A 25,907-nucleotide genomic window follows, 5' to 3' on the forward strand; every position below is an offset into this window, starting at 1 on the left:
ACTATTATATATGAACGCACTTGTTTTCGAAAACGATATCACGATTTTATCAGAATTCCAGAGATAAGTGGGCTCACACATGTCAGCACGTTGATGTACGTGTATACGTAAACATTCGTCTGCTTTAGAGAAGCGACCTTTTCGAGCTTGATGCATACGCTGAAGTGTTCTGTTATCGATTCACGCTCGTGCGGTTGTCTTTTGCTAATCTTCTGTATTTTCCGCACCAAGAGAGCATCATTTTCTATGCTTAATAGAACAATATGATACACGGAACATTGATCACATTCAAGTACAAGTAATAACAACACGTACGCTCGGAGAAACTGTAATATCCGAGGCAGGGCAATTCTATAGGATAGCTGTGTTTGTCCGCTAAACATAATAGTGTTGTTCTGGCTCATTTTCTACGACAAAAACGTTCTTATTTTTGAATTCGCAAAAGGTGTTATTTCAATTGTTCTGTGGCGTATGCACGGAAGTTTTTCACGGAAAGCTGCAAATCATTTATATATATATATATCGGTAGTGTGAAACCACTTAGCGTATAGACCAATACTTCTTCTTACTAGAAATATACTGTAGTAGTTCCCCCACTACATAATTTGTGCTGCCATACTAACTAAACATTTAGAAACACCCTGTTATAATAAATAAATTACGATAAGTTAATTTGTGCTCGTTAAGTTAGACAGGGTGAATTCAGAACGCTCCACCGTACCTGCGTCATAGTATCCTCTTGTGCACGTTACGGAATGATGTTTTAGACCACAAGCATAAAATGTACTTAATATGACAAGACAAGCATCTTTGGCGTACTATTTTCGGGCATGACTGAAATTCACAAAGATGAAGAACGCTACCACAATGGTGGACTGAAAAACCGGATGATTTGCTTGTATTAAGCCCTCAATACTAAGGTAAGGTGACTGTCAAGGAATGTGACCATGTAAACTAGCCCAATCTGAAAGACCAGATTTTCCCTTTTATTTCTCTAGCATCCCCACACCACGGGAAAGAAGCGGCCCACTGTCTGCTGTCCACAATGGACTCCAATGATTCGTGTGGGAGGTGTGCCTCATTATTAGCTCGAGGGACGGATATTAGCTATAGGGTTTCCCGTAAGCTTTGCTACGTACTACTCCTGTCGTACACGTCTTTTATGCCTTCAGCTGCTGCTGTAGTATAGCCGCTGGCACTACCGTGAATTGTACGGCTCTCGGCGGTGGCTGCGTTGTCACACCTCATCATCACTATGCGACATCGGAGAAGGACTTCACTGTCAGATGGGATTTTCCGGAACCAAAGATATCTCCGTCAGCAATGTGATGCTGAGGTTTTATTTCCGTTATTGCATGCCGACAGGCCGTTGTGCAGCAGGCGAACTCTGCGGCTGCAGGAAACATCGCCAATAGCGGTACCCGTCTGTATTTCTTTTGGGACACAAGTGAGAACATCTTCGGCTTTCCCTTGCCGTGGAACGGATTGAGGCGAAAGGAATAGAAAGAGCTCGGCAGTGCTGATGCTAGTAGCCGTGCCAATGGTAACGGTGCTAGCGAGGGGGGCGGACGGTGTACAACAGGATCTGTCTTGACCTTGCCAAAACCACCAGCGCATTCGCGATTGGGTTGGCCTAACGGGCTGATTGGGTTATTGGGTTAAGGCCAGCTCAACGAACCTTATGTAGCAATTTGTGCAAGTACGTTCACTACTGCTTTTGCTCAATAAGGTTGATGAGGAAATGCCCATCACAGACACGGTCAACTAGTGGACTCTGACCATGTTTAGTGGATTACTTGAATTATTGCAAATTCTGATTTCCTTGAGTAATATTGCGGGCATATACTATATTATATATATGTAAGCAGAGTTTGCGTACTTTTAATATCGGCATTCTCGAAGCACTGAGTTTTAAATATTTACTGAATTTGCGTAAATTCTGAGTTTCACAAACTTATTTATATTTTCTAAATACTTTTATCGATATTATTACAAGCTTGACGGGTTCCAGCTGAGGGAATTGATAAGATTAGAGAGAACGCTTGTAGTTTGAACGATGCCTGAAGGCTCACTGCAGATAGTGTCGCTTAAAGGCGCTCATGAATGTAGTAGCGCGCGCACACGCACGCACGTACACACACACACGCACAAACACACACACACACAGGCAGATAGTAGACAGAGGGACAGAGAGAGAGAGAGAGAGTTAAAATATGTTCTCTTTCCAGTCACTATCTGAATAAAGTACTTTTCTGTTAATCGAATGTTCTCTAGCCAACTTTTAATTTCATTTTTCTAAATTCACAGAAATTATTGGAAATTCACAGCAAACATTTGTAGGCGTACTCGTGTTTGAATATGAACAAATTAATTTTTTGCATCTACTTTGACTTGTGCACCATACTATAGACGATATCTGGTATGACATTTGCGTTCTTAGAATTGGGTAGTGATATTATGCCGTTTTACCCTCGACAAAAACACTGATCTATGCGAAGGCCTAGGATGTTATTAGATGATTATAGTGTTTTCGACCGTTTGTCTTTGTTTCAGCTGGCAAGAGTTCTCCGTTTTCTAGTTTCATTATACAGACCCTTCCTTCCAAGAAGTCTCATTTTCTCGCAGCATTACAACTTGCCTCTTCATAATGCGTTCACCGGTCGATAATTATTATTTGAAGCAATTACCCTATTCTACTCAAAAAAAGTCAGAGAGAATTTGCCTGTTCTTGAGTGAACGGTCTCCCGAAATGGCCCCAGTCCTCAGGAACTGGAAAAAAAATGTCACTTTGTCGAGCCCCCTTGCGATTTGCGTATTTCGATCTGTGTTTTCCTGCTCACTAATTATAAGGCATAGATTAACTAATCCAACCCGCGTTTCAAAGGACAAACTGTACGCGGGTAAAGGTCAGAAATAAAATGTACCATCCCAATAAAAATCTCGACTTGCTCGTTGATTGACGCTGAATCTAAGAAAGCCGAGTAATCAGTAAATTTAATCAATCCTAACCTAGATTGACCAACCCCTTTAGTAATTCAAACATCAGAAAGCGAGCATTTTTGTTTCCATCGATTTCGCCATTTCAGTCCCTCACAGCAATGAACCCCGCCAGCGGAGAGCTGTTGTCATATTGTTATTCAGGAATCGGTTGGCTAGCGTTTTAATGGTGCCTACATTCTACGCTACACTGGCAGACTGCAGGATGATACTTCACCGGTGGCCGCCCTCAGGCCAGTCTTTTCCTGTACGGTAAGTTAGCTGGCTTCAGAAACGACGGCCCAAACTATATGAATCTATAGTATCGCAGCTTCTGCTGTTCCGCCGACTGTAGCTCGTCCAAAAGTCAACAAAAGCTGATTTCGTAACGAGGGCAGCAGACGCCATGTAAGGGAGCGGTGACGTCGAGGCAGAAAAGGCGAAGTCGCAGGAGGTTCAAAAAATGTACAAAAACGACCGAGGTTCACGCGAAAGTGAAATAGCAGAGATAAGAAATAGAAAGGCGGGCAGGGGACACAAAGGCCAAGAAGCAGCAAATAGCGATGGTGGCGGTGGCAGCACCAAAGGCCAGCATCAGCGAAGCGGAATACAGAAGCAGAAAGAGATCGTGCGAAGAACTCGTTTTTATTTTTCCCCGATGGTAACAGCAGAACAAGTCGTGGCTCCATTATGCTGCTCCCGCCCGCGTCACTCTCAGTACAGGACGGAATTCTCTTGTTCGTGCTGGTCCTGCTGCTTGGCCAAGTGCTTCAAAGAAACGTGCGAAACCAAGCCCTGTTGTCAGACATCGTCGTAGTCCACCCGCAGGAAATTTACATAACAATGGAGTCTCAGGATTACCGCCGTTGTTCAGTTCGCGCGAGGTCCACGAGAGGGGGAGAACAAGCTTAAAAAGCGGAAGAAGCCAAGACGGCACGTAAGGAAAGCATCCAAGGATTAGTACTGTAGGCCATTTATGGATGGCAGGCCTAAAGAAAGCGTATATACGAGGCAATACTATTTGGGACGGGAACAGGACAACGGCCGGGTAGCATGGTGCTGAAGAAAGATCAGAAATGCCAGAGAGCAAAGCGGCAGCAGCAGCAGGAAGGTAAAAAGCAAAAGTGGGCCGGGAGCTCTGAATGACAAGGAATTCATTATTGTCTGGTTTCAAATGGTCATTCTGCTATTCCAATAGGATTAGTCAAGACCGTGAGATTGCAGTCGCATAGTAGGGACGGAAAATAACTCAGTTGGCCTAGCAAGCCGCCCAGGCGCCGTACCGGCTAAATTAAATAAATCCTCTATTTTGACCCTCTGCTGCTTGCGGATATGGCTTAAAGATAGTAAATTTTAATGTGAAGGAAGCTCTTCGCAGTGGTCGACTAATTACGAAGTTGTTGCGAAAGTTCGCGTGAGTAATTATGATTCCTCCAAGGGACCGAACATCGACCAGTAAAAAATTTCCCTTCATTTGAGGGAAGACTGGCTACGGAAAAGTTTGATATTTGATTGCCATTGGACACTATAGAGGGATATATTTGATCGCACCCCAATCTGCGAAATCTAGTATTTGTAAGGCCGTTAATCACAGGCCATAAAAAAACGATCACTTACAACAGTATTGTGCAAATGCTATCGAAAAGATGGGGGAAGGTCATCGATCAGAGGTCGCGCATATTTAGTAATATAACTTACACAACAAATACTTGCTCAATTTTATTTTAAGTACGACCAATACTTTTTCGACGACTTAATATATGTGACAAATGGTAACTTTGAGCGGATTCTGATTTTTCACTCAAGTGTAGCATGCATATATTGAAACAGATCTGAAACAGGTGCTTTTTTATTGGCAAAAAGGCGAAGCACAAATGTACTTAATCATTACTTAATACTCAATCAATACTTAATCATTTACGGCGAAGCGAATTTTTTTAGGCTCTGAAAAATTGTGGTTGGCTATCCAGTCCTGCGGGCAGGAGCATATATAATTAGACCGAACAGGAGCAGCATCTCTACTGGTGAATACATGTGCACTGGCACCAGGTTGGCTTAAACGTAGAAGGTCCAACGTTTCCTCGTTAAGGTAACAAAATGGTCGGGTAGTTTATTTTCTTTCGTCAGTTGAAGTTGTTAGTTACAATTTACCGATTGTATTTGGTGCCTAACAAGCTTATACGATAGCTTACAGCAGTTACTGGGTCGCTGCATAGTTTTTTCGAAAATTGTACAAGTTGAATGTATACACAACTGATACGGCAAATATAAATGAGAGAGCAACAATGGCCGTAAGAATCGTAGCCGCTGGCCTAAAGTGTTATCAACAGCCTGGCACCGTCGACATAGGCGATTGCCATAGACCGAATGTTTATAACAAATCAGTTTGATGTCTGCAAAAGGCCGCAAGACTTTGGCCGACGATTAGGGACGACAAGCGACATGAAAAACCTGCCGTATTACTTTGCCCTCTTCTCATGGATAGTACTATAGCAGCTAGGTACGATTTTGTAAGCTGACAACATATTTGACCCCATATCCTGCAAACGTTGCAGTTGTTACTGCTGTCATAAGCAGGAAATAATATTAGTGTGAATCACGCGCCGGCTATACACATATCTTTCAATTACCTCTGTATATTGTAGCGTATATAAACAGTGAAGATTTACCAACCTTGAATAATACAAGGAGTTTTCTATTTGTAGCACACGAATCATAGTGATGTTACTACGATGTAAAGATTCGGATATAAGGAATATAAACATGATGACATAAACGAAACGCACGCACGATTTTGCCCACCTTTGTCCAAGCAGTCGAATAGGAAACATCCTATAGAGAAACTGGTTGGTACCAACATCTGTTATAGTCATATAATTGGTCTAAAGTTAATTTAAAGGTAAAAAAAGTTACAATGGAATTGACCACACAATTTGACAGAGGACAAAATGCGGATATTTCTGCTTTTCGCAACGAGTGAAAACCGTTTATAAACTGCTTCGCCTCAGGAAATATGTCGCTTTGTTCGTTGTAAACGTGTTATCCATTCTCCGGTGCCGCTTAGACTGATATGTTAACCGCGGTACTTACGGCACCTAATAATTGGAATATTCAAAATATATTTCTAAAAGGTATACGCATGAAAGGCTTTCACATGTCTATAAGTTTTCTTCTGTCGACTTTTGGATATATCACACTTAACTTTTTCAACAACTTCTCTCGGGAAATTCACGTAGATGTTAGCTTGAGGTTTCTAGTGTGAAAAAGCCTGAGGCAGGTTCAATACATGCTCCCATTCCACTAGAAAAGTGAGATTTACAAAAGTCAGCCTAAAAATTCAATCAAGACATTTTACTGATCGTTTTAACTTAAAGGTAACTTAATCGCTAATTGTTCAAATAGAAAAAAAAATTAACTTATACATGGTAAATATGCATACGGCTGGAACTAATAATAGAAATCCAGCGACCTTAATTCGTCTTTACCGTTTGGAAGAATAGACACACAAAATGATCCAACAACTTATCCGACACAACGTCAAACAAAGTTGAAGTAACTCTACAATACGCTACTTTTGTCATCACACGCTGAAGTGACGGATTATCTCCCTCCAGAATTCAAGTGGCCATTATACTTTGAAGATTATTAAGAAGAAGATATTATCGCATTATCGCCTAAGAGATATGTTAGATAGGTCGGCTTTTTGGAAAGTTTTTTCGTCCGAAGATCTAACAGACTGAAGATATTAACTTGTTAATATCATAAAAAATTTCATTTTTTTAACATTTGTCATATTCGTTTGGATTGTATGAGAATCAAGCTTCAATGTACCATTGCTACGTCTCCTAGCAACACGAACGTGTTTATATTACACGACCGTACGGATGTCTACGCATTCTGGCATGTTCACAGTGAGACACCCGAACCTTTACCTACGCCAACGTTTTAATATGGAAATTATTATAGTATTATAGCCCCATTTTGATAATTTATCTACAAAATATTGTGGCTTGCGATCCGTCTTGTTACTGAGCGGTCCGCAAGGCCTAAGGCTCTCCGCATATAATTTATATGCGATATCATATTTTTTCAATTTATTAGGGCACCTCTGCAATTTCGTGCAGAAACTGTAGAGGTGTTTCAACCAAAATTGCCGAGAGCTCTTTGACGGGCGGATTTCGATCAAGCCGAGTTCATGGTCGACAATCATTCTAAAAGTTTTATTTCGATCTTTCCAAGGATTCGACTACTTTAAATATATATATAAGTCGACAGGTCTACAAAGTGAAATACAACGATTCATTCGATCGAAGTAGATGTTCTGATCGGTGAAGTATGTGAGCCACGTAACTACCTCGCTTTTATCTGGTCATCAATTTTAAAACGCACAAAACATTAATAGCAATAGCCCTATATAGAGTAAAGCCATCTGCTATGCTCAGAATAGAAAAAGGCGAATAGCCTGTGAGAAATACAGACGACATAAGCAGCTGCTTAGTTTAAAGCGGCTCCTAGCAGCGTAACCTACCGTCATTGGAGTTGTACATGTAGATAACATACGGCCACTGATAGTAGTTGATGATATCCATGACAGCCCGAAGATAGGACGGCTTCACAGCGAGGCCGAACAGCGCAGGCCGACTTCGTGCTACCTCAGGAAATTCACTCGTCACAAACGGCATATGAAACGTGTTGGAGATTGACGCAACCGTTTCAAAGCTCTGGTTCACGGTCGGTGACATCATTGCCATTATACCCTTCGCCATCTGAGCGCATACTGAAATACGAATACCCCAAGTAGTGAACGTTACAGCTTGATTTGGTCACGTACGTAAGAAGCTCTGCAGAGCAAAACATTATTCATTCGGTTTGTCTATTCTTATATGAGCAATTATAGGGATAAACCGCATCTACTCTAACTGTGAAGTTCGGTTAGTCGGCCCTGTTGGCTCGATGAAAAGACATTAACGGACGGGAGCCCTCAGTGTGAAAAGATGAACTGTAGATTTAGCGATGTCTTTCGAAGGTCGAGTGCCATTATCTTTTTAAATACATACGGATTGCCAACCTACATGAAACTGTCCTACTTAATAGCGTAGTACCTTAGGTGAACGGTATAAGAGACATGATTTCGTTTTAGCACTAGTTTAGAAAAAACAATCAACTGGACGTGCTCATTATCGGCGCTCTAATTTCGAGGCATGTTTGACGAAAATGAGTCTATAATATGCTCATACGAAACGTTCTAAGTGGTATCGTACTGTAGTTTGCTATAGGTCAGCATACCATACGCTATTACAGACAAAAAGCTTCTGTCGAACGAAACGATACTACGAACGTTCCGAAGAATGATTGTAAAGCTATGATATCGCTCCTCGATCATCTGCAGATCATGGATGAAGATGAATGAGTTAGATCTAGCGGGAACCAATGCAGAACATCGACGTTACAATAGGGAGGGACGTTAAAGTTACTGAAGCGCACTTGTAGCCATTACCGCACGTACTGTTAATATGGTTGCGTCTTCACAAAATGCATTTGCGTTCCGAGTTCACTACCTGGATGCATCTTTGCTTGTATATTTCAAAGATTAGTTATTTCGTGCTCATTTGGAAATAACCAGCCATTATCCAGCACCGTTTCGCTGGCTCCTGTCATCGCTTCCAATGCAGTTGAAGTTACATCGAGGTTAGTAAACACTCTGTTCGAAACGAGGTCGACACAATAACCTAACGAAAGGGAGAAAAATGGACAAAAGAACGGAGAAGATCTAAAATAGGCCTTTGGGTCTTTTCGCTTGCTTCCTGTCTATTCTGCTATTTTCAGCTGCAATCCTTGGTAGACTCTAGGCGTACATCACAGTTGGTATCGGTCAACCTTTGAACTAGGTTACGTAGCACTATTATGTAAGATTAATCAAAGCGTTCGTTTAATGCGTCATAATCACAAGTAAACAAAAAATATCCAAGTTGTAGCCACAATAAAGGAACTGTTGTTTTGTCGCGCGGTATCAAAAAAAGAACGCCGCATGAAAACTGATTTCAATTCTATGAGCTGTATACCTTTTTGTAAAAAACTAAGATCTTATCAATCGATATTATTCAGGACTGGTTTGTTGCCTGTGACACGGCGAGGACTAACTTTTGACTGGGTAAAGAATGTAATTAATTTACGCGAGTGAATGCAACTCTGAGGTGGAACAATATTAAAAACTTAAGCAAGCCAAACAGTAAGTAGCCTCCGGGCATTATCAACCTTCTGAGGTCTGATGATAGTAAAAATATGGCCGACTGACCTTGTAACCGTAACAGCCAGATCGCAAATGCAATGTTCTTCTTTAGCGTTCTATAAACACTACAGACCACGACCACGACCACTTTATCTGAGGTCCGACTCTATTAAAGGATGTTAGTCGGCTGTATTTCGATGGCATTAGCATCGCCCACGACACATCCCTGAATCCTTCCGCTAGTGTTCTATATACATATATAACAGTCTGCGTATGGGCGACCAGCACGTTGCATGTGCGCGGTTATACATGTGTAATCCGTTAGGGACGATGGTAGCTCATTAGTATCCAAAAAAAAGTCCTTCGGACCTCGTTTAGCCCTGTCTCTTGCTCCGGTGCGACCGATACTATTCGAATCTATAACAGTTCTGATTATCGAAGCGATTGACGACTGCTACACTGATGTTGTACTCCTCGGTGGCCTGCTCGTATGTCGCCCCTATATACGACGATATACAATCGTTCGGGAAGCTGTTTTTGAAGGTTCTAATGAAAATGTGTTTACCCCAGGCCAGCAGCAGGAGACCACCAAAATCCATAAGGCCATCGTATTTAATCGCTGCACAGCTGCTAGTTATGGTTTTGCGTAACCTGGCAGCCTCTGGACATTGTGATGTTGTTATTGACGCTGTTGCCCGCATTAGTTTTGATCACTTGTGATTAATAAAGAGAACCTATTGGTGTTCTGATACATCTTTGAATGATAATGAATAAAAATGCCTTTTACACACAAAGGCATTATATGGAATCTTCCAGTTTCAAAACCATTTATGATTTACTGAGTGGGAATACTGCAAAGGTTCTAACGCATCCAACCGCATCAGATACAGTTGCAATATGAACGTTAAGCATAAAAGTTCACGTTCGATGTGACTGGATGGATTATCCATATAATATAGGCGCATGTCAACTCTATTCAACCGAAAAAGTGCCGGAAACCTTGGACCTAGACCAAAGCTTACTCCATTTAAGAACACTCAGTGATTAGTCCGTACTACTCTTTAGTGTATGTGCGTCAATATATATATATATATATATTTCCTATAGTTTCCACCGAGATTAAGAACAAAAGTGGACGAATCATGACCGTCCTACAGTTCATCGATTCGAAGGCTACTTCGGCTTGTTATGTCCGCTGACTGTCTCCTTTTTAAGAAACGGAAAGTAAAGGCAATGACAGACACAGCACTGCGACAGTGCTCCAACGGGAGGCAAAACACGAGGTTAGATCGTTACGTCTTGCCATCGCATAGAGATATTCGACCATGCGAAACGCAAATTAACTGTACTTCAAGCGAAATAGGACATGTTGCTTATATTTTATGAAGTTGCTACTGATATTTTTGCCGCAACTACTGTTGGCTTCTTTAACCAATGAAGAAAAACTTGCATCTCTTAGCGGCAGAAAATATCCTTTGGTCACAGTCTCACATATCCTTTAGCAGAAAAGACAAACAGGAAAGAACGGGGGTAATCTAAGTAATGGGCAACTTCAGAAGGCGAAAAACATGCGGAGGGGTGTAACGCGGGACAGAGACACTTTTGATGATACTCAAATGCCACAGTCTGCCCCTTTGTATTGTTAAATATCTTTATCTTCTGCTTCTCGTTGTGAGTAACTTCTTCCCTCTATCCATCTTCCCTTCCTGTCTCGCCTCGTTTTCCATACGAACGCTGCCAAAGTCGGCCACCCGTTAAGGGGGTAGCTCATCAGATGAAACGGCAGGGTAAGAAACGAATGGGCAGTTAGGCGCTCAAGCGCTTCTGCAAGTTACGTGTAGTAGAGTATTTTCAGTTGCATGAAGACCATTTGCCGCTGTCGCCGCGTACACAGTCGTTGTTCGAAAAATTTAAACTCGGGGCTCTCCTGGCCTGATGATTTCTTTGACTAAATGAGACGAGATTTCTTCGAATTTACACGCAGCGTAAATCATCGCGTCATATGCGAAAATAGGATCAATGTAAAAGGAAGGAAACGGTTAGCTGAATACAGTCACTCAGTTGCGTCGTTAATGGACATGAAGGATCCTTCGATAATGAGTGAAGCCAACACACAAATCGTAGGATATCAGGTGGAACCGTATATTGCAATAATGCAAATAACAGTACCCGAAAAAAAAAGGCTGCCATCTAAATATACGTCATAATGATCATTTAGCGAAGTCGTTCTAATGCGACAATGAATGATTTTCGCTGAACTTGGTACCGGTCCCACTGACAGAAAAGGATTACTCGGAGAATTTACTATATCGACAAGCTGTCACCAAACGCAAAAGTGCTCTATTTAAAACCTGCTTTGACAGGGCCGCGCTGGACAATTCCAGATTAAGGGCGGACTGGCAGAACAAACATTCAAAAGTTCTGCTGAAGTATTTTTAACACGTGAATAGTAGTAGTTATTTTAACGATCGGTAAGTTATTATGAGTGGCAATGAATTGTGAATAATTGCAATTATGCGCTTTTGTCGCGCACATCAGTACCTATTTGAAAAAGTCCATACAGATGGGTTCGAAACCCATGCTTCCACACAGTACTATATTGATTATACCGCCAATCCTTTAAACAGATTAACAACTGTCTTTATTTTCATTCATTTAAATATAAAGATCAGGTCCTTGAAGCACGATATCTATTTTGTCGGAGTTATAATTTTCAGACGTAGATCCACCATAAATCCGAAAACGCAGAATAATCTGTTATTCTGTGAGGGTTACTCCAGCAACACAGAAATATATTTGTTGCTCAGTCTAGTCGTTGCATTCAGTCCCATCTGCCCTATCAGAAATTCACTTCTAGTTTCAGAGTTCCAGAACACGAATTTTGTAGCTGTGTATTTATTAATCAACAAAAGAATTTTATTTTATTTGCCCCTTCTACCGTTATCCATGATTCACTCGGGCACATACTTCTGCAAGATCCACGTAAACCTTATCCAGAAGAAGTGTCAAGGAACGTATCTTTTGTATTTGAGACAAAAAGCCAACGCTCAATTAGAACCACCATTGCTCTTAGCAAAGTTCCCTTCTTGAACCTTTTTGAATTGCTGGAACACCTTCCTGATATTTATATTCTTCTAATGATTTCCTACTTCTCTATTTCAGTCCTGGTGGGCTGTTTCGTTCGTTATGCGGCCTGCCTGATTGACTCTTATTCCTGAACTCATCTGTAACTGCAAATTCATCATAAATAATTATAGTATAAGTAGATTACCGTAAAGCTGTCTACTTTACACAGTAGGTACAAAAGGTTTAAAATCTCAAGCCAAACTGCATCGACATGTTCAGCAACGGCCCTTGGAAAATGACTCGTATGTAACTGATATAGTGTCTTAGGTAAGATACATTTACGGCCTAAGTGTCTGAAGTCCTACCATTGTTAGATACAAGCTTAGTGGAAACCTCGTTACGTTACTTGCTCGTTTCTGTTTAATTGTTGCACTAGGTTGAACCTCATCACGGCGAAGAGAACGGGTCGTGAAGTCATGACCAGAAGTCGACGAGCGAATAAACAGCGGGAAGTGACCCTATAATTGCTCGCTTTCTGAACGATATAAATGTGGCCCTTTTTTACCCATTCCATCATCCCGATACTCCATCCGCTTCTGTTTACTTATCGAATTTGGTTTTTCATTTCTGACTGGTGCGATGGCTGCGGTGGCATTAGCCGCTCGTTTGGTGGAGTTCATAATCTTATTGATTGGTTTCTTTCATTGAGAAGGCTGATTCGTATGGGTAAGGGCTTTTACTTATTCCCTAATGCCTCCGCATTTTTTCCAGCATTTCAAATAGGGACCTCTAGAAAGACTCTATACCCGTTCCTTATTACCCTGCACGAAAAATCGTCGTACTTTCGGGACAGCGAATGAACGACGAGCGGCATAGTAGTGATGACACCCATCCATGTTTGGCTGGCCAGCCAAGAAGCTAGCGACTAGTCATTATGCAATTTGCATGGACGCAACCTAGGGAATAGCATGGGATACTGTTGGGTCCTTGATAATATAGGGGGCACCTACCAATATTGTTTCGCAATGGGTATTTGCGACTTATTATCAGTTCCTAAAATATACGGTTGCGCTAAATTCTCCAACGGGAACATATGGCATATTTGTCACGAGCAGCCACATTCAGGAGTACAAAGCACAATAAGCGCGAAGTGCCCGTACCACAAGCTAGTGTGCACCCATGATGATGTACATCAGGCCACAGATTGTTTTTTTAGTCGACGCGACTAGTCGAGCTGAAGATAAATCAAGTAGTAAATGGCTGCTGCTGTAAATCAAAACCGACATTGGCCCACTTCTACGTAGGAATTAGAGAGCAGTTACTAAGTGTAATTTACTGACACATCGTAACTAAATCGGTTGTACGCTTGGAACGAGACATGTTGAAGAAAACGAGAAGAAGATCAAGAGCTACTTGAGCGATTACTAGTGTTGAAGAAGGCTATTATGGAAACATAGACCACAGAGGCAAAGTCTTACGTACAAAGGCAGGCATCCCCGATGCGGTTACTGAGATGCCTTGCTCCACCCTCAGACCGCCACAATTAATCCAACATCATCACCAAAATTCTCCCGTTGCCCCTTTCGCTCCTTGTCCTTGAGCTCTGGTTGCGCCACCGAAATTACTATGTACGTTTTTACCTATTTCATTTTTTCGACTTCATTACGGTAGTCTATATTGTGTTACAAGTTCAAACAAAGAGATACAGTTCTAAGACCTGACTCATCCAAGAGCACCTATCGTACCCTTCGGTAGATAATGCCGTTTTTCTATGCCGACGCGTTTCTACCAAGTCAACGAAGTTGCCTAAGATGTCGGCGACCAGCATTCTATAGTTCCGTCACGAATTATGCGGAGAATGTTCAACTAAGACAGTTATCCGTTGCCTTCTACTTGCTCTGACGACTACAAGCGACCCGTTCGTCTTCATTCTGTAGCCTGCAGGAAGATAGGCCAGAATATCGAAGCGAAACACACCGGTGATAAGCCAACTCGTACATTTATCGGTGGACATTGGTTGAACAATAGTCTTTGTGCACTGCATACGTTAGCTATGAAAGGGGAAAAGGAGGTCCATTTGAATGCAGATAGTTACGAGAGCAATTGGCCGTTGCTCGAATAATGTCCCACAGCTATATCCTTGTACAATTACATAAATTCCCTAGAGTTTGTCTAGGGCGTTCAGTGTGTATTACTTTAGCCAACTATCTGGATACAAAAAAAAAATATCTCTTCGGGATGGGCTGTCGATATTTAGAAAGCTAGGCTTCTTCAAAACTCGTTCGACACCCCCGACGGAATACTTGACATAAATAGTCCGAATAATGCAATTAAAAATTATCATTACATACCATGATTTTAGTCAGATTATGACTAGACTGATATGGTCACAGAAACTTGGCTATGTTATGAATAGAATGTTTTTTTTTCTTATAGCAAGATGCACTTCAACAATGCGTTGATAACCTAGGATAAAGAAAATCGAAGAAGACTTCGCCTAAGCAGAGGTCTTAGCAGACGGACTATGCAGTGCTGTTAAACCTTAATCGCTCGCTAATCCGAGATCAGTATCATTACAAGCTTACTTGAATGTTACTCAAATTAGTGCATGAATTAACCCCCCACAGACCGCAACTACCTAGTAGAAAATTAGTCGTATCACATTTTCACACATGTTGCAAACCTGGATGGAAAACGTTTTTGCAGTTTACAAGCTATCATCTGTTTTTCATCGTATTTACAATTATTAAATGGCATTTTCGGTTACCTTCAGCTCAGCGCTTAACACGATCAAAATGACAAAACAAGTGACACCAAGAAACGTATCTTCCAGCATCTTTTGCAGTTATTAAAAATAGGGAACTGTTCATTTACACGAAAACGTTACAAACAGCCAATTGTCATAAGCGTATTTCTTTTATTACCATACGTAAAGTACCCCTTTAGGGGTGGCCGAATTTGCGCCTATAGTAAAAATGATCTTCGTTGGTTGTATGCGTCGTACACACAAATTGTAAGAATCAAACCCAGAAAGACCTGACTAATGTCCCGACTATAGCTCACTCACGAAAAGTATGTACAGGTGTACACAACTTAATTAATAACACAGACGATCCCAAATCTTGTTTGATCGATATTATACAATTACTTTATTAAATGAGATCTAAATTATGACCATCGCTTAACTGTATTTTGAACTTTATCTCCAATTTAGTTGTTGACTTATTTTGGTTCAGTGATACGGACGTGATCGACCTGTATTGATTTAATAAAGAGGCAAGCTTTCTTCTGCGAATTTTTTTCCGGTTGCATCGCATGCCCCCTTCACAACAATGCTTTACACGTACTATTTCCCGAAGTCAGTTTCTAGTTAGTAAAAAAAAAAAACAGCCTTGTTCCTGGTAGTATAACGTATTTGTTGTTGCAACATATACTTACTATAACATTAACATTTCCGAATGAACAGATAATTGAATGGCAGGTATAAACAGTCGTTATTTTAAAATTCTTAACGTCTTTAAAGGCATATATATCCAAGGCGCTGTAGACCGTTAAAGCACGCTCAAGATTTACACAATCGTGGTAGACATATCTGCAAAATAAAGTTACATAGATTTAATATCTATGGAAACAGCGTAGTGAAAGACTATGGTTTCATCCGTAATGCTTTAAGTCTCCTGCATCTTTAAAGCTGCTTTACTATAGTTTTTTTTGCCGGCTATCGTCTTATGATACATTCGGAATAGCAATACAAATGGTATGTGGCGAGATTAGATCCAAAAGATGTTGTCCGTTATTGCCGTTAGGACGTAGGTATATGCTCTTGCCAGTTAGCCTGCGGTTGGTACGGCCAAGCGTCACTTAGAACGCGTCGAACCGAACAAAGGAGCCTCTCATCGACACCTGTTACATCAAGCGATACTATCAAGAGGCCAGCCGTCTAAGCGGTATTGTTTCGTAAAAATACATTTTGACAACCCTTCAAAAAATGAAGTCATCATAGGCCCGCTAATCCAGTCTGGCAGACTGCTTTAATTTTCGCTATTTTCGACACTAACCATCAAACATCCTTCTTATCATCACATAAGGACATTTTCTTATGGAGCAAGTCAGTGAGCGGCAGGCCAATGTAGCCAGTCAAATGAGCTGGACCTACAAGCGTGAGCCTACGCGACTACACTTCCTTTTTAATATGTTTTTTATGAACGGAACGAGCGGCATTGAATTATACCGTGCCTTATTAGCAAATTACGGTAAAAAGCGGATTTAACCAGTACTAGTTGAAGATGCCTATTAACGTTGTTAATAGCTATCTCATTAACGACAATTCACATGAACCGACCTTTAAGGTTAGGTTAGCTGACAGGTAATAACAAATTATTGCTTCGCATATAAAGAATGCTTATCAATGGTGTTTCATTCATTTCAACCTAGAAAAATTACTAGTTCATTGGCATAATTATATAGAAATTTATAGAAAATCAGGAGTAGGAATGTAGCAAGCTTACATATAAAACTATGTACGCCTTTTAAGCACGAATGGGCACAGTTTTGCCTGTATGTATAGATTCAATAAAGCGACTACCAGATACGTTGAGCGCCTCGAATTTGGAAATTCATCATGTTATCTATAATATTATCCTTTTCCTCATACCATATCTGTTCGTATAATTCGAAAATCTGCACTAGGATCTTTGTCGAGCTTTTTAATAACACCTATGGAAGGATAAGAAGGAAGTGAATATAGAAATCGAGTAATTTAAGATGTAATTGCTAAGTTACTCTTTACGATGGGTCCTTTCATGCCGATGAAACGTCATACTCATCAACGATAGGTCATAGAATTCAGAAAGTTTGCCGATATGTTTGAGTTCGAGCTAAAGTAGCGCCTAACAACAGTACTAGATGTTCTAGGAGAATTTGACGCCATTTATGCAAATCTGTTGCCTACCTGAGTGGGCCTTCTTGATCGCAAGAACATTCGTATAGCCAGAAGCAATTTGTAATCTTTCACGTTATTAGTGTTTCAAGACTTTTACCTTCTATGAAGTGAACCTGCTGGGCACAACAATTGGAGGATAGGTAAGGTTCCTTATAAAATGATGGATGAACGGTGCTTTACGTTTTATAGAGACAAAATATTTCGCAGTGAGGCTCGTGAATTTAAGCCTGCTTAACATGGACAGGGACGCAGCAGCCCATAGTACGATAGGGAGCAGTCAAAAACTGAGCTCTGCTGGACTTTGTGCTAAGGCCATGTATAAACGTACAAAACGAAGCCAAAAAATCCGGTGTCAGCCTGTGCCAATTCTACCCTGCGACTTGTTTCTTGGCTTTATTTCGTTTTTTGTTTTCGTTGTTACGTCCTCTTATTCAAAAACGCTAATCAAGTAATATGTGAATCCTAAACCGAGAGCAAGCTTTTTTAGTGTATTGATTAAACGATGCTTTTCCAAGCCAGAAGCGGTCTCGCCTAGCTAAAAATACCAGCCGAAATGTAAACGGTAGAGGGACGTCAACGTTGACGTTGGTTGACAGAATGAGCGAGGAACGGTGCACTGGCGGTGTTATTCATTGAAACGCCGTTACCTCAGTACTCCTCTCGTGCCATACAGCCCCTTTGTATCCTTTCAGGTTTGTCTTACGTTTCTTGCGTTTGGCCATCTTCGGCCAATGAGTGGACGAACTGGTCTAGACCGCCACTGCCAGTAAATCGTTGCTCAACCAACAAGATAGCCTTCTACAAAACATCGTGCTGAACTCCATCGGTGTTTCTCTACGCCGCGTTCAAACCACTCAACAAAGAGACCGGTAGAAAGCGAGGGAGGGGCACGAAATCATTTCTGCTAGCCGCAGTTATGCTGCTAAAGTGAGACACCAGCGAGCTAGATCCCAAGCAAAGCGACTGGGCGAATCCGAGGCACATAAATGCGGCGAAGGGGAGTCCAGCGTCTAAATATACTCAGACCAGCTCTTTCTCCAAGACAGCTATACCAACCAAACACGTTGAAGTTAATGAGCCGGAACGAACCCCGACAAAAATGCTTGTTTCCCTTTCGTCGAACGTTGGTTACTCAGTCGGCAAGTCGGTCTGCTTGCCTGATGTAGTGGCCTCAGTTAGAACCAACTACCCGGAGCCGAGAAGGCCTCCGCCCGGGTTCCCTTTACCCTTAAAACTACATCCATCCAAGTCGACTCGCAATCCACCGGCAGCAGTACGTCTTAAATGAATCTCTTCCTTTATCAATTAGCAAAAGCGACTGATATTCCTTTTGCGTTTACTCTTTATTAGCTAAGTGAAAAGGCACGTTTCATTAAAATTGGTCAAAATTGTTATTCGTTGAATAGTTTTTTGTGTAGGTTATTGCATTTCGACGTTCACTGTCTACTGCTACTGAGCTGGATTCGATGCTGTGAACCTAAATCAATTAGCGATCGCGTAAGCCCTTCGAAATAATATGTTGTACAAAGTTGATCTCTCTTTACGGTCAACGAGTTTTAATTTTACATTTGTACAGTATATGTACGTACATTTTAGATGTACCTTGTATAGGTGTCATAAACCTGTCAAGTAACTTCTGTTCCACCCTGTATTCATATATATTTGTCTATCATATAATGTATGGTTGCTCACGAAATCACTTTATAATGTAATAGCACTATGGGACAATAATAGGACCCGTTTGGGCAAGTTGGTCCAATTCAGGGATTCTATTCTTAGTGCTATTTCAAAAGTTACGTGTTATAGTTTGAAGCTCGTTGTCTCATTATTATTATTGTTTTGCTTGCTGATTTCTGTATAACTTATGAAATTCAATACCCTTCAACTTATTAACAGCGAAACTATAAACTTTTCAACCTGTTATAGTATTGGTTGCGTAGCCAATATTCCGCGAGTTAGCAAATTTTGTGGCATTAGGTTGGTCTTCTAACCTATATATTCATCCGATTTTTCTACCTCATTGTGATTGATGTTTGAGCGTTTCTTATTGACTTTCTGACTCCTTTCTGGCTACGAACCTCTACTGCGATGGATGCCCATTTAGTTCTTTATAGCGTATCCGACCTATATAGTACGGCGTGCTCACTTAGTATAAGGACGCCGTTCGGGCAGTACCTAACTCGCTCAAGATCCTCTCCTTGAAAATGAGGCTTGCTTCAATATATCCTGCTAGAAACCTGTTCGTATACATTTTTTCCGTAATTCACTACAAACCGTTAAATAAACGTACATGCATATTGCTTGACCTGCAAAAAAAGATCCTAGTTGCAAAGAATGCTCTCTAAGGTCTACATGATTCGACGAAGCAAATGCCAGATTAGCTTGCAAATATCCGGGTCAACTCATGTAAAATCAAAATATGATGAAAACGACGATCCAGACACTCCCCAAGTAACCGGTATGATGTATGGTCGTAAGACCGCCTCGTCGCCAATAAAAAATTATTCCGCTTAGGTGAGATGGATTTCGACCTTTCGTACCACGTCCACATCCGCAATTTCGTGCCTGAACAATATTAGAGTTCGATTTAGATTCGCTACCATCTTATAAAAGAACAGTAACTATTTTAGCTAGAAGTAAAGTTAATTATGTAGTTAGCTCTCGTTTTAGATCTCGACATAATACATTCATCGTTAGTAGGTCATATATTCTGGCCACATCAAGCCTGGCACATTATTTGTGCGTTCAACGCTTTCGCAAATGATTTATGGTCAAATTATGTCTTGCTCGTCGTTGAATAGATAGAATCTATTGCTTGCTTGGATAACTTGCTGTGTCAGACCTAAATAATAAGGGTTCAACCATAACGCTTTAAAAGCTGGAATAATGCAGGATATGACATGATCCTGCATTCATGCCATCATCGTTAGATTTCTGCAATCGTTGAAAATAATATACGCATATAATTTATTAACATGGGTTTTTGAAGCCGACGTACTTGGTAACTACTGCACAGGGGATGCTTTGCATTTTCCAGGCGCCAGAAAAACACCATGAACAGCAGCCAAATATGACCTCCGAGATACAGTTTATTCGTTTCGTAATAATTTCCGTCTAAGTTCCATCTGGCAACGTATTCCAGGTACATTTGCTTCCGTTCGGCAGACTGCGCACGCGAACAGGAGGCAGTCAAGATGTCTTTGCTCGGTCTTCAGCTGTGTTATTGGGCAAAGATAAAAAATCATCTGTTTAAGAAGAGTAGAAAAAAAGCGATAAAGTTCGAAGCCGCACTGCTCTTGGAATCTGTTCATCTGTGCAACACACATAGATACACTTATCGCTTGGTCGTCCACAAAAGCCTTTCTTGCTTTTACTTCATTCAACTCATGGGACATTCATAGAACTCGTTCTGTCGGAAACCCTTTTTCTGATTTCAGTCAAGAACAGATTTGACTGGTACGAAGCCGCGAATACGCCTTATCCAACATTTGACACTCAATGCGCCTTCGATGTCCTTCCGCCACCAGTTGTGTTATTCAGCAATGCGGCTAGTGCACGGGCAAACCTTTAAAAAAAAATTTAAAACACAGCAAGCGCGATTTGGTCGTTACATCCAGGACGGAAGACGACGGTTTTGCCGCTTGCGTTTTTTCTACCGCTTTTTTTTAGAGTTTTCTATCGCATTAAATCGAGTTCCTCCTTCTTTCCTTCTGCTCAATTTAGCTTCTTCAACGCTATCATTCTCGTACCCATCTCACTTTTACAATTCGTGTCTACATACGATCGACTGACTATACCTTTCCCACTGTACGCGCGAGCCGTTACCTTCGTGTGCCTCCTCGCTTGCTTGGTTGGGTTAGGGGCGCCGTTCGCCGGCCTACATTCCCGTCTACGGCTCTACCAGCCGAGATCGAGAGCAATCTTTACGAAACAAACAGAACAACGAGTTCGCCAACTCCGTTGTCGCCTGTCGTTGTCGCACCGGTGACGAATGAACAAGACTCTGTGCCACCGTGTATAGTGGACTAAGGGAACTGAACGGCTCCGAAGCCGCGTTCGAAACCACGACGTGACCAAAGCTTTCAAAACACTGCAGCGAAAAGTGAATTGAGTGTGCGCACTAAATGTAAGAAAGTTTCGTTCTGCGTTTTCATTTCTCACACTAGGGTTCGTTATCGTTGCTGCCATCGTTGCTCGTCGGTGGAACCAGAACAAGTTAGGCCAAGGGAGTCAGCATTGGCTGCCACCACACATCCGAGAAGCACACGGTGGTTCCACGCTCGGCCCCTGATCGATCCCTAACCTTGGACAAAGCGTAGCTGCCTTTCTTTTCTCAAGCATTACGCTGGCACACTCGAACACCGAAACATTCGGGCAGACCGATTCACAGCCAGACGCCTAGACGTAGGCCATTCCAAAGCCCCCACGCAGCGCCTGCTTGGTTCCCCGAATTGAACTAACAATGTCATCGGTTTGGCCAGCACCCAGAAGGTGGTCGGCCTTTAGAAGTGATATTATCACACGCTGGTTGAAAAACCTTTTAGGACACTTTGTTGAGACGGAGAAAGGACAACAGCAAAGATTGCTGACTAGTAAATCTGCCGTGATGTTACACTGCTTCGCTGTGTTGGGTATTGACTAGTACCTGCTATGTCTGCTCTGTACACTTGGACACTGATACGATCGTACTTAAGTAATGCTCATTTTGAGTTGTTGGCCAAAGTTATGTCTCGTTTATTTGGCGGTAATATACCTATGTGGGCTCCGTATGTTATTGGCTACTTAAGTTAATCACTTACTGCAAAGTAAAACACCTCATATACAGGGATCATTTGCTATTAGGTATGCGTCCCTTTGGATAAACGATGGTGATTAGTGACGCATCACACATTGTGATACTCAATAGGTAATTGACGGGTCGGTCTATTTTCACTCCATTAACTTGTTAAACAATTAAGACAACAAGGACGTCGAACCTCATCTACTTTTGATGGCAGATGATAATTTTATTATTTGTCAATGACAGAAAACCTGCCTATTGCATATACGGAGTGTTGATTTGTTTTCACAGAATTGTGGCGCCGAGCGTGGCGCGGCCAACGGAACGAGCCCCTTCGTAATAATTACAGGAACGCGAGGGGCATACTTTAAATTTTCAAATAACAGTTACATCGGCGTCTCAACGATTTGAGACGTAGTTAGAATTGACGCCATTACGTATTACACAATTGATTATTGGTCGATTACTATAGGTCATAATCAATAAGGGAGAAGAATAGCGAACACGTCAGATAGTATCTTCATTTCCAAGACCTCCTCAAATATCAGGCTGCAAAATACTCACATTCTCGGGTCAGGTTGAATGGGTCATCCGTTAGCAAGGTGCTAGCTGTTGTATTCACACGGAATCGCCCTTCGGGGGCTTTATTGTGCACTTCACGAATTACGTACTCGTAAACGCTCTCTAGTTCTCGCATGTCCTCAGTGAATATAGTACCTGCAAAGTGAATCCATCGATGTTTTAGCGATTTGGTCTTTCCCGTTCGTTGACAGATGCGGCGTGGAATCACTGGTTGTGTTGTCATTATTTGCAAAACATCTAGACAAAATAATTTGATGTTGCGCATGTCAACGGAAAAACAAACTCCATAGCAGCTGATGGAATTGAGGTGAGCGGCATCGTTTGCAAGAAGTTGTTAAATACAATAAACTTCGTTGAAGTACTGGAAGAACAGAAATATGAACGTTTTTATTCAACCCAAAGTGACCGTGAAGGAAGAAATACGCAAGTCCCGATATTGGATTAAATATGGAACTTTATCCGGGAAACATCATGCGCGTACGAGCTGGATGCGTTTGCCTAGACGTCAGGAATAGATTTAATACATAAGGAGTTTCGGAAAATTCGTTAGATACTTTATCGAAATCAATGTCTTATTAGAGGTACGGTAACCTATGTCAGGGGCAGGGATGAACAATCATATAACGTCAAAACTATTATATCAATTCGATGGGCGCCTACAATCTGAAATAGGTGGCAGCTATACGTATGTCATTTCTACATTGTAGTCAATCTACAAAGTATGGGTGTTGACTATTTCGTTCTTCTCTACCACACGTCTGCATAGAGAGTTGGTCCGTACGGTCGATCAAACTCCGACGGTAATCGAAGCGATTTCAAGCGAACACTTCGTACTGCAGTTTGCTAAGCAAACACGCTCCGTAAGCGTACTGCTTCATCTATCCCGAGCCTTTATCGATCTGTGATGTTTGTCTACTCTTCTTGACGGCTGCCACATTATGAATGGACGCCAGATCAAAACGTGACCTGGCAATCTCTACCTACTTCTTTCTATGAGCAGTTCCGCTAGCGCGTTCAATCATGTTATGGTCAAAGCTGCCCATGAAAGCAACGAATAAATAGTTTTATTAGACCTTAAAATTGCGATATTTGTCAACCTACATTGTTGCTTTTGTTCTCGCCATTGACGACAAAGACATAGCCAAGTCGGCAATTACTGTAATAATCAATATGAAATTGCTGATGAAGCTAACATGCGCCAGACAGACTCATCATGCACACCGAGTTTCAGTTATGTCGACAAGCAAAAGGTCTAAGATATCATTTTGTCTATTGTTAACTACCAAAAACCTGGGCAGACTTATTAACTACCTACAATGATTCTTACCGAGGTTGAGGAACTGGTGCACCCAGGCAGGCTGATGTTTCGCTGCTCGTCCTCCATAGCGATGACCCATGTCGCCCGCTAAAACATTTTAGCTCTCCTGTTAGTACTATGCATGGCATTCATATAAGAAATAATTGACTGGGTAAATATTGTGCAATTTTGTTTCGAAGAGTAATTTCTTACTCGGTAGTCATTCTGACGATAGCCTGGAAAGCAGGAACCTGTTAGGTCCAACAATGGCTGATGTTGATAAAGTTTCAGAGTACGGAAGTTGCGTTTTCTTCATGCGACGTTTTTAATATAATTTCCATCAATCTGACATTTAATTTGTAGCAAAATAATTGTAAGCGACGCTTTGAGTTCGAAGTGGCTCAAATCAAAAAGGCCATTCAGTCACGCCAGCTTGATCCTTCGCTGACAATGTCCTGCTTAGCTTTATATGATTTTAGATCCTCTTACCAGCGGCACCCATGTTGCGTGGCATATCAGTCTTTTGCGAAACGGAATAATGACTATTTCTATGCTAAATTTTTTAAACATTTTGCTGAGAGCCATCGTTCGTGCTCGTCTGCCAGTTGTCAACGTTATACTGCGTCACTAGGGTCCGAGATTATACATAATGCGTTTGGCTTTTCCCGCTGTAACTGAGACATACTACAGAGAAGCCAGAATCATTTGCGAAGTTCTCTCTGCCGCTTTCGGTATTCGCCAACCTTCGAACCGTTAGCGGTACGCATAGATTTTCGAATTGTCTGACGCAGTGATCTCAATATGTTACCCCCGTAGGACAGGGGCTACAGTGACTGGTATAGAGCTGAGCGGCATAATTACGCAACAGTTCACTATAGCTACTCCTTTTACCCATGTTAGCGTTACCTACAACCCATAGATAGAGAGAGAAAAAGATGATATTGTCTAGGGAAAAATAATAGCGCTTGGAACTTGCAAAGAGCGATTAACTTAATTTGCGTATAACTTTGGCACCTCTCACAGCTGATTAGAAACAATGGAGATAGCGAGAGAGACTTAGCCATCATATCACACCATTGTCCTTAATTGGTTAGCCGTAAGGCACACGGACGTGGAAGTGAGGGAAACAATGTTCTTCAAAACGCGATATGTACTTAATGAACTTTTTGCAAACTATGAAGTTTAATTAGCGGTGAGTAGAAACCGATAAATAAATATCTGGATCTTGCGACAATTCCAAAATGCATTTGACGGATGATAATAATTGTCAAAAGTCGTGTTAAAACCGAAGATAGACGCAGCTAAAGTACTTTGAATTTATAGAGTGAAAGCGGTGCATACGTTCAGTATACTCTTCTCAAGCCATTGCCATGTGATGGCTTAAGAGGGGTATACTGTGTAATCTTCAGTTTCTCGCAACCAACCTTAATCGTTTACAACGCCACGTGGCAAATGTCTTCAACAATGCTTCGATAACCTAGCGCACAATAATCTTGCAGAAGATGCTTGAATAACAGTCAAAGACTAGGGCCTCGTAAAGGAACCACTTCGAACTGACAGATAAGTCCTGGTTTTAAGTGTCGACTTAGTAACGAAAAAACCTGTTCTATGAAAACACATCGCCGTTCACGCATATTATCGACCTTGACATAATGATTTCGAGCAGTAGTTTTAGCCCCTCGGCCTGAAATTCCCTTTAAGAGTCCTAACCTGCTTTTTTTAAATAACTTACGTGCATACAATTCTAGAGAGACGAAGTTAAAGGCAAGGGTTAGCTTCTCGCTCCACATTCCTTACAGAGTTTCATTCTATCGTAGATTAATGGGGATACAGATAACATGTAAGTTAAAACAAATACATATTAAACTATATTCAACCAACTAAAACACGAGTCTTTAGACCGGTATTATGTTTTGACTACGAGTACGATAACAGAGTAAACGCACCTCTCCGTATTTTCGAAATACAGACAGTTTTTTTGATGTTTACCCTAGAAAAACATGGTCTATACATTAGCTTAATTGTCTGCTTGAAC

The 25,907-nt window shown here is 41.4% G+C and overlaps 1 protein-coding gene across 1 annotated transcript in view; it reads right to left on the bottom strand.

The window, feature by feature from the left end:
• LOC111263501 (glutamate receptor 1) overlaps positions 1–25,907 on the bottom strand; it is a 78,728-nt gene that overhangs the window by 28,894 nt on the left and 23,927 nt on the right. Inside the window, exons 2-4 of the mRNA XM_022838624.2 lie at positions 23,903–23,980; positions 22,558–22,710; positions 7,505–7,753 (exon numbers count right to left, since the gene is read on the bottom strand). Coding sequence (XP_022694359.1) covers positions 7,505–7,753; positions 22,558–22,710; positions 23,903–23,980 — 480 coding nt within the window. The remainder of the gene's footprint in view (positions 1–7,504; positions 7,754–22,557; positions 22,711–23,902; positions 23,981–25,907) is intronic.

The sequence above is a fragment of the Varroa jacobsoni genome, unplaced genomic scaffold (genome assembly GCF_002532875.2).
Source record: "Varroa jacobsoni isolate VJ856 unplaced genomic scaffold, vjacob_1.0 scaffold_772, whole genome shotgun sequence".
In the NCBI taxonomy this organism is placed as follows: Eukaryota; Metazoa; Arthropoda; class Arachnida; order Mesostigmata; family Varroidae; genus Varroa; species Varroa jacobsoni.